We start from the raw sequence: 10,388 nt of genomic DNA, 5'->3' as shown, positions 1-10,388 counted from the left end.
AATAACCGTTTAATAACCTCAGTGCGAATTCAAGCCATTGCTATTTCGTGACAAAGACAGTAATATAGATAACTGTTAACAACTTACACAATAATTTAGGCACCTCTTTTCTCAACACAAAAGAATCCTCATAATACAGAGATGGGGCCAAGGGATGGGAAAAGTATTAGACTGGTTCACTGGTTGATCTGCTTGACAGAGACTAGACATTCTATTGGAAATCAGTTTGCTCTAATCCAGAAAACATCAAACGAAATCATTTTGTTTGACATCATTTCAGTTTTATTGCTCCGAACAATTCAACCACTTTAAAAGCTACAATGCCGTAAACTTCGCTAAAGATGATTTATTTAAGAAAAATGCTGAGGTTTCTTCCTCTTAAAAAGAATCTCTTCGAGGAACAACTACTTTATAGCAAAGCTAAAAGATGCACTATTTATGGTGCTTTTTACGAAAACTTAAAGACTTATTACTAATCAGACGTAATATTTGTACAATAATCGGTGAAGGTTTGATCAGGCACTTTAGTTTTCGAATCACCATTGTCAACATGTCATTGAGCTACATTTGAAATCTGTGAGATAAAATGTAGAATTGTTTCTATTTTACGAGCGTTATTAAAAACGGCAAATAGTGCACAAGCGAACGACTTGAACCCTAACATTACAATATCTAGTAAGTATCGCGTCTAAACATTCTGATAACTATTTGCAGGTCTTTGGGTGAGTTCTTACAGAACAAAATCGACGAAGATTACACAATGGTAAGCTGTGTGATAAATCACAATCACTTGAAAACTGTTGGGTTAAATTGGGTTGGGGTGATCATTTTGGCTGTAAAAAGCGAGTATATGACTTCTATAAATACAGAGATTTATACTTACTCCAATGAATATATTCGCATGGTAGTCTCAGCATGGTTTTGACACCCATCCAAAAGTAAAAACATATCTGTGAATGATTCACTAGCGCACAAAAACCAACGAAATCCGCCCAGTAGGCCGACTTAATTTGTTTCCAGTAGAGTTACGTTGAGCAGAGTTGGGCCGGTTTCAGAGTTTGAAAACAAAATGGCTTCTGTACTGTGTATGTGTACTTCAGAGCGTGCGGCTACTGTATGCTAACCATCCAAGTGCATTGGCGCATACACCTGCCAGTTTATTGCCAACAAGTGTCATGTCGCAACTCTCTCTATGCAAAGCTCTGATTTTCAGTGTTACAAAGCGCAAACAATCAGTGTTGTAGTCGAGATCAATTATAAGACCACACAAGACCAGCACAAGACCGACACAAGACCTTCAGTCTGAATTCAAGTCACAAGCTATATTCAAATGAACTGCTACAAAATTAAAAGTATTCCTTCGTCATTGTTTACTCTGTTACTTGTGACTGGTCTTGTGACTGGTCTTGTGACTGGTCTTGTGACTGGTCTTGTGATGGTCACTACCCTCAATATTATGCATGCAGCCAGTCCGTTTCACTAAATGGAATCGATATATAGTTGGCATGGTTCTATCATCTGAGAACATGAAAGTTTCAATGGAAATCACGATAGATGGATGCCGTTGCTAGGCGGTCGTCCCTAGATTGTACTGTAGCCAAAGCCCAGCTCCCTAAAGTCTGGCCTGGCCAATCACAATCCGTCGCATGACGTCCTTATCCAAAGGCACGTAGGTCTTCTTTTCCACGTCCAGAAAGTACAGAGGGTCGGAGATGATGTTCACATCAAATCCCTCTTTGGCCAGGTTGGACTTTTGGTGCTTAAAGGTCGTTGTCGTCAAGATCTCCTCGGTGATACGGAGGAATTTGGGGCATGCGTAGAGGGGCAGAGCCTTGGTGACGTGATCATACAAGCTCTTGGGATCGAATTCGACGTCTTTTTTAAGCCTTACGGCTGCCATACCTGCCTTACCCTCCTTCCCTAAATAGGTAAAAAAAAACAACTCTGAATTAGAAACTGAGAAGGCTCGAATTCTTTAATAGAAAAACACGAAATTAATTCCCACGTTCCTAAGAAATAAACGACAAATCTGCCGAGCTCAAATGTTTGGGAGTTGCGTTTTTTAAAGCAGATTTACAACCTTTGGGACTCGAACTCAACGGCAATGGCATTCCAGCTTGTGGCCTGGCATATTTCCTACAATTTTTCTACCGCGATACTTGGCAAGCTTAACGGAAACTGTAACAGAAAGTATAAAGTCGCATGCAAAACGTCTCATTTGGTCTCTCGTTTAGTTTGCTCTTCTTGAATGAATAAATCGCGTTGTTACAGAAACCCTGGTATATTGATCAAAAAGTCAAGAATTTTATGTTCCGTTTCGATCTACCGATTGACCTATGGTAATTATCCATTTTACGAAACTACAATGTCCATCCGGCTTTTTAATTCATGTGGCTCTGGAAACTGAAATTTCACTGAAGTCCTTTTAATAGCGAAGCTCACAAAGCTTTGAAGCTCAAAATATCGAATTTAAGTACCTTCTTCCGTTCAGGTAAAACGTTTTCATGATGTCCATTATTTGCATATTACCTGGAACAACGACGCCATACACATTGCTCTCCATAATGGCGGGAAATATACCCATGATTTCGGCGACCTCAGTAGTTGAAACGTTCTCCCCTTTCCATCTGGAAAACACATATATGTGACAAAACCAAAAAAAGAAAACAAAAGTTACACATTTATCAAAATGTTAAAACATAGCTAAAGGTTCGGTTGCGTTGAGTTAGGCATGATGACAAAGGTTTGTCGGGTAAAAATCCACAAGCATTTCATGTAGAAAATATAGGTATGTGAAACTTCTAGCCTACTCGATGAATATTAATTTATTTTCATTTTAAAAATAATAGGGCGTTCGCATCATTTAAAAGACTTTACACTAATAAATTCACAATCATGCCCGCATGCGCGCAAATGGCCTTGGCGACAAGAAGTGTGAGCGGGCCGTTGAACATGTACAGAGGTACGACTTCAATGATCATTTTCTCTCAGGTTTTCTGGCTTTGTTCAGTTTTTTCCCAGGAAAATCCCATTAAATCGTGTTTGCTATTAGTTTCTAATGGAAGTGCATAATTGTGAATTTATTAGTGAAGGGATCTATTGTTTAAACTAAATGACAATACATCTGATTACAAATTGTTCCGATAAGAGAAACTTATGTAATGACTAGTGACCACGTAGTGTACATACATACCTAAAATAATGCTTACTTCAACATTTTGGCATCTTAACTCTTTCACACACACAGGAAAAGTGAGCTCCCAGAGTAAAAGTCTACTAAGGAGGAAGTACAAGAAATGAGCGTCTCCCTATGGATCCCTCCTCCCGCTAGATATGAGAGCTCTTACCTAAAGGTGTCGCCGAGTCTGTCCTTGAAATACAAATAACCCTCCTTGTCAACCATCATCAGATCGCCGCTGTTGTAGTACACGTCTCCCACCTTCTTGACATTCCGGACCAGTTTCTTCTCGTTCGTTTTCTTGTCGGCCATGTAGCCGTCAAAATGGATCCGCTGATCGACTTTGACTACGAAGAGACCTGTCTCACCTGGTATAAGAGGTAAATTGAGACGTTGAAAGGCGTCTCTTTCTTTGTCATGGAGCGACTGAAATTAAGCTCCGCTCGCGAGAACTATTTTCTACGTTCTTTGCCCAATGCCGAGAACCAAGTGAATCACTTAACTGTTGGACAAAAACATCAAAACGCTGGTTGAAAAAGTACAAAATAACATTTTCTACAACCATTGCGTAAAATGAGTCAAGTTTGCTCATATATCAGGAGAGAATCAACGCGGATGAGTAGATCTGCTAGGCCAACAGTTCAGCGATTCACCTGATACCAAACGTTGGGCCAAAAATGTCTCTGGATCCATTATAAGCATTCAGTGTCAAACCCAAATCAAGAGACCCCATATTTTTGTCCTCAGATTGTAAGCAATCGACAATCACCAATAGTGTTAAGTCAATATTGAACTTACCCCAATGAACTTTAAACTCTGACTTAACAAAGCCGGCAAATTAGTTTTACCAGCTGCTTGAGAAAACCAAGAACTTACCGGGACTATAACTCTAAAGTAGGGCCAACTGACACCTGACCTTTATACCGCACTGCCATTGGTCACAAAGTTCTCAACATATCTTGGTCACCTTAGTAGTGCAGTCATTTCTGCCTCCCCAGGCAAACAAAGTCTGCCACCGACTGACCTGGCTCAGCTATGATACACTTCCCGTTGGCATCACGGATAGGCTCAGCCGTCTCGATGTCGCACTTGACAATCTCGATGATGTTAAGTACGGCCTGAACATTCACACAGAGAATCCAATGGAAAACAGCAATATTATAACACTTTGCTCGGGAAGTTCCTTCGTGGGGTCATCCCTCATGACAATTTCCACTATCGATGTCAAGTAGTTTGAGAAAACACCCGTTGGCATAAAACTAATACTTTACACTGCAAAAACCAACGCCCATTATGAACACGTTTTTGCGAATTGCAAACATGTAACCGTTTAAAATTTGACAACGTTTTGGAAATAAACGTGTTCGGCGTTAACAAAGTGTTATCGCCCAATAAACGTGGTTTTGGGCCTTCACCCAAATGTGTCTGTAGGTCAAAATGTATTAACACTTCAACAAGTCTCGTCTTTGTAAGAAATAAACATTGCAAAGTATTCCGTTTTGGATTATTGAAACCACAACGCGTTCATGAAGTGTTACCAGGAAGTCGTTCTAAAGCACCAACGCTTTATAGTGTAGATGCAATTGAAGTGACAGAGCGCACATTGCAAGGACACAACGAAACTCTTTTGTTTGGTGAAAAGTCTTGACAAAAAATGAAACTAAGTAGGGCCTACCTTCATGAGACCTCCAAATCGGCCCACACTGCCGACTTTATCCTCCGTGTTGACAATCATAAAGGGACTTTCCGTAGCTCCGTACTGCTCATAAATCTGACCGACGTTGAAACGTTTCTGAAAGTCCTCCCAAACGTCTGGTCGTAATCCAAGGCCAATGGCGCATTTAATCTTTAGTTCACCATCGTTAGGACGCTGCATATTAAACAAAATACTACTAGTATTAGAATATATGGTAACAAAAGGAAGGAAATTTTCACCTCGGTAAAATAAACCCTTGCAAAATACTAATTCCCCAAATTAAGGAATTACATGTTGAGGAAGGCTCCTTTTCATGGTTGTGCTTTGCTTCTGCTAATCAGAATTAGATTAGAAATAAATTATCATTGTTCATTGTAGGCCGGGAGAAAAACAATAAACTCGTGAGACAAAGGTGGGGTGAAATTTCCAAATTCTTTTTTCTTATTGAGGGATAAAGGCAAATTCCTAGCCAACTGTTGTGGATTTAGATACAAACCCCCAAAAGGCCATAAAGGAGAATGTGCAAATAATTGTCTCACATTATAATTTATTCCTAAAAAAGCAGGCTCACATGCAAATACTTTTTAACTACAAACTTAAATTTACTGAAATCAGAGTACATGTACCCATCGTTATTTTTCAAACTAGTGCAACTGTTGTCACTTTCCACGAAGCTCAGGTCATGATTAACCGATCTATCATTCCAAATATTTTTAAGCGTCATTGACGACGAAGAGTCACAAGTGAGTCGTAACATGACAGCTCTTGATATCTAAGGTCAAAGCATCTCAATGCCTATACTTTTTCCAGTCATCCCCGCATGTACCGAGTCTCCATTATCCTTACCGGTGGTTGTGCTAGAAGATAGCGACAGATCTCCCCGATGTATAAAATGACATTGGCTTGGTACTTGCGAACCTCGTCCCAAAATATCTTGGGAGAGAACGTGCTAAGCGCAACAGTGCATCCTGTAGAAATACCAGAAGATACAACGCTCTCAAAATGCGTCCATGCTTGTAGTTAAAAAGAATGTCTCGTGTCATGGCATGTTTCGGCACAGGTTACAGGGCAAGAGCGCTAAAATCGACTCTCTTGCCCCGTGTGCTCCCGGCTCAGAATTTGGTGAAGACAAAAATGGTGTGTGTTGCTGCAAACTACGACTGAATCTGTGAAGTGATCCTCTGAAGTCTTTCCTGCACGATCGATCCTGTACATAACGTCAGTTTAACAAGTTTAAATGCTTGATGTTGTAAACTCAAGGCACAATGCGGAATGATCGAAACTATTTCGAAATCATCAATTCTAATTGTACATGTATAAAGTCTAGTTACATTTTTATGATATTGTGTATTTTGTATAGTTGTACTGCGCATTTGAACTGATGTGGAATTTTCGCAATATGAATAAATCTTTATTATTTATCATTATTATTAGATCAAAAGACCATATCACTCTCCTGTATCGATCAAAATTGTAACATCTGCTTGTAAATACTCATGTATTGTTCTATCATCAGGTTATAAGAACATATTTTTTAACATTTACAGAAACATGAAGTGCATTTCTCAAGGATACCGTTCTATTGTCTCACCTGTTACTATGCTAGTCAAAAGGCCCATGCTAAACCCAAAGATGTGATACAACGGCAGTGTGACATAAAATATATCCGAACCCTCTAAATGGCCCATTGATGACATGATAAAACTAGCAGCACACGACCGATAGTGCGACACCTTGGCTGCCTTCGGGAAACCTGCATGTGAAAACAATAACGAATTAATCAAATCGTCAGTTATTGGTCTTAAAAGGTTTAGATCATTGTAAAATTGACGATCAAAGTCCCAGTTTGACGATATATTCGCAGCTCATGGACTACCCGATGGGGACAATCCTGTCAACACTTTGAAGGATAATAAGAATGTTAGAGAGCGTAAGTCTTACAACGCCTCTACCATCATTGCTCCTATAGCCGCCTGGATGGGTGGAATCTAACTCAGCAGACAGCTTTCCGCCCTGAGCAGGAGCACACTCTTATCGGCTGAAAAAAAGTCGCGTTGGTCGGAAGTGTTCATGTTGTTGGCAACAATGCGACTGCATTGCTTGCGAATCACAGTTATTCGTTCACCAGCGATGTAGTTACTACCAAGGGAGCCTGCGATCTCCGTTGGTTGAAAACTTGCGCCCTCTCTTGGTCCAGTATGAAGCCCATTAGTTACGAGCCAATTTGTTCTTTTGTGAATAGAGATATATTTTCAGGACTGAGCAAACCGCATAATTAACAGTAGGAAATACACAAAATCATTGGACTTAAAATTTGTCAATGTAACCTTGCCACAGGACAGATGTGACAAACAAAATCAAGGGATAACGAACATTTAAACGGAATACTCACGTCGTGGCGAATGACGGATTTTGTCTCCTAGCAACGATGGATGTACACTTTGAAAATATCCAATGCATGGGTTACGGTCGCAGCGAATACTATCTCTTGTCCATCACACAGGTAACGGTAAGATATCAACAAATCCCATTAAGAGACTCTTTAGCTGTAACTTGCAATGAGGTGGGGTACCTTCTATGGAGGCCCGTTTAGTGTCTTATTATGAGGAAGCGGTTGTGTTAAAGATTGCTATATTGTTCATGTACATTATCGCTTTGCATAATACAAGCGAGTTCGTTTTCATAAAGTTGTCAAAAGAGCCTGAAAGTTGACCCTGACGGCCCACTTCTAGAACCCTTGAATAGGAAAAATAACGCGCAGAATTTTAGAATTTGGATTTCTGTAAAGTTCGTTTACTTCTCTAAGAAAAAATCGTCTCTTAGGAAAGCCTTTATAACATTTATTATCATATTAATTTATAGAAACTGAAGAATTACCAGACCTGAAAGAGAAAAATCCTGCCAAAATTTCACCTCTCACTTCCAAAATCTAACATACACGAAGACCTGCGCCATTCGGTGGTCTCGTAGTCTACAGATGAACCATTACGAAGTTATACTTCATGGAAGTCTTTTGGTAAAATTTTAACTTAAAAACAGATCAACGAGATATTATAGTCAAATATGCCTTAAAGTCAGCTGTACCCTACCTGTTGTTCCAGAGGTGAATATATACACAGACGGGTCCCTGATGCTGATTCCTGCACGAGTGCTCTTAGGGATTGGATCGCTGCGCTCATTCCACGTGTTGACCAGTGTCATTCCCGACGGCAGGGGGCGCTCGGTGACCTTTCCCAGAACCCACACCTTGATTCCAAGGTCTTGAATTTCTGGCATGATGGTCTCCAGTTCCTTCAAGAGCCAGGTGTCTGTAAAAAAAATAAGTATTTCTTTCGTGCAGTTAAAAAACGATCCTTGTTGGTTCGAAGCATTATCAGAAAAGTTGATTGGGCCATTTGATCATGTGACCGCTGCATGCATATCATTTACAGCATGTGCAAGGTGTAAAAGAAGCTACATTGAGATTTCTTTAATAACAAGCTACAAAACAATCTTTGGGAATTAGTTAACCTCATTTTCGATTGATTCTTCACTATTTTTTACTAATATATTTGCTGCGTTTTTGTATTTACGTCATTAAAATTCCTATATTCAGGAGCAAATCTGTGACGTCATCTAAGGAAGGAAACCTCAATGTTACACTGGATTTGTGCACAAAATATTTCCTGTATTTTTCTCACATTTGCAGGCCTAGGCTATTCTTTGGTTAGTTACTAGTGTATAATTATACAGCAATGAGCCATCAGGCATTTCTTTCTCAAAGTCGGTTTCAGTGAGTAAATTCTGCGTTCCCAATTCCAATAGAAAAACCAATAAGCTAAACCTCGGGTAACATCACAGCAATGCCTTAATTATGTTGTCCAAGAAAGCATGAATATTTTAAACTAATTTTTAAAGCCCACTGTTCAATGCATTTAAGCCATAGGGATGTAAATTTTTTCATAAATTGACAGAGGATAAACTTGCAGAAAAATTTGTGTCTCAGAAAAATTCATTGCAGTTACACTTTAAATATTCCATGCTTTATCAAATAAATTGTTACATGCACTGTGACCTATCGCTCATTTTGCTCATTTCTCAATTACCTTTCCCGCAGATGATAGCTTTGATCTTACATGCCTTCATGCAGTGTAGTAAGGCCCGTCCTTTGAGGTTGTAGTTCAGAAAAGCCGTCTGTACTCCCAATTTGCTGAAGGCCAACCAGCTGACGATGAAGCCAGGCTCATTTAGCATTAGGATTGCTGCTGAGTCCTTACAACTGAGGGCTCCATGCCTCATCACAAATCGAGCTAGCTTGTTTGCTTCCCCGTCCATATCTCCGTACGTGTACGTGTCATCACCGTAAAGCAGAAACGGCCTGTCTGGTGTCTCCTTCACGTGCAGCTCAAAGAAATCCACAATGAAGAAGTTGTTTTCCTGTGCATGTTGTACACGTTTCATCACTTTGTAGCCTTTGTAGATTTTGACGACATCGTCAGCTAGGGTTGGCCCGTACTTCAAGCGAAGGTAAGCCAACCCTGCAGTGGGTAAACCAAGCGCTGTAGCCGCGGCCACACGAGCCGCACGCTGGTAATTGGATCGTGGATCTGGCATTTTGAAAACCTCAAGCAAAAAGTCAGTCCGACAACTGGAAAGTGCCAAGTCTGGTCTCAGCAAAACAGCGATGTACGTGTACACTGGCGTGTTTCAATGTTCATGTGTTGTACAGTTGCTCTACGATACCTGCACAAAAGTGAATGACAAAACATTATTCTTTGGCCAGACGGCTTGTTTGCTCACCAGGCTATGAATATTGAACTTGTTCTAGTCTGTTGCTCTTCCACGTGCCACGTGCCACAATTGCACTCTGGAATTATAATCATCCTCGGCAGGACTACAGAAGCCCTCAAAATTGAAAGCAGCAGAATGCTGAAACCCACAGAGCACACTGCATGCAGTTGAAGTGTTGCGGCTTTCAAACCCAGCATGGTTGAACGGGAATCCACACTGGCGATAAAGAACACTGATAATCAACAGAATGGTTTTGTGGAATAAGTAAATTTCAACTTTACAATAAAAATATGAAATGTTAAGGCGTTTTGACTCTAGCAGTCTTCCTCAAAGGCATAATTAGCCATTTTGCAGTATAGAAAGTCTCTGCTCAGATCGAAAGGTCAGACATTCTAAAGTATTTGTACATTTCAGGTCACAGTGTCAACTAGCAACTTCAGCAAACAATTTTTAGCAATTTTGTGTTTTACATTAAATAAGAAATTATCAAAAGGGGCCACTTTACAAACAAACAAACGTAAGGTTTATCGATTGAATATTTTGATTATGTAAAGTTTATAGATGACAATAAACGTCCTGTCTCCTTCACACAATTGGAGTCCCATGATCTTTCAACTGTGGATTGTACTATGCACAGACAGCCAAGTGACTCTGCAACTGCTTAAAAAGTGTAATATCGGGTCCTTAATTAACCCTGGAGCACCTGCACCGTTTCACTCTACAGCCAGGTTAGTGGCACAAGCA

General features: G+C 40.1%; 1 protein-coding gene across 2 annotated transcripts in view; it reads right to left on the bottom strand.

The window, feature by feature from the left end:
• Positions 1-259: 259 nt before the first annotated feature.
• LOC110990223 (long-chain fatty acid transport protein 2-like) overlaps positions 260-10,388 on the bottom strand; it is a 16,179-nt gene continuing 6,050 nt past the window's right edge. For both annotated transcript variants that reach the window (XM_022255105.2, XM_022255104.2), the window contains exons 2-10: positions 8,960-9,596; positions 7,964-8,182; positions 6,466-6,627; positions 5,721-5,842; positions 4,854-5,048; positions 4,203-4,296; positions 3,348-3,546; positions 2,530-2,627; positions 260-1,920 (exon numbers count right to left, since the gene is read on the bottom strand). In XM_022255105.2, the coding sequence (XP_022110797.2) occupies positions 1,613-1,920; positions 2,530-2,627; positions 3,348-3,546; positions 4,203-4,296; positions 4,854-5,048; positions 5,721-5,842; positions 6,466-6,627; positions 7,964-8,182; positions 8,960-9,467 (1,905 nt within the window). In that variant the 5' untranslated portion in view covers positions 9,468-9,596 and the 3' untranslated portion in view covers positions 260-1,612. The remainder of the gene's footprint in view (positions 1,921-2,529; positions 2,628-3,347; positions 3,547-4,202; positions 4,297-4,853; positions 5,049-5,720; positions 5,843-6,465; positions 6,628-7,963; positions 8,183-8,959; positions 9,597-10,388) is intronic.

Source organism: Acanthaster planci, linkage group LG05, assembly GCF_054643075.1.
Source record: "Acanthaster planci isolate LZ-2023a linkage group LG05, COTS_SCS, whole genome shotgun sequence".
In the NCBI taxonomy this organism is placed as follows: Eukaryota; Metazoa; Echinodermata; class Asteroidea; order Valvatida; family Acanthasteridae; genus Acanthaster; species Acanthaster planci.
The sequence above is the reverse complement of the archived record's forward strand: the minus strand, read 5'-3'. Positions and strand labels throughout refer to the sequence as shown.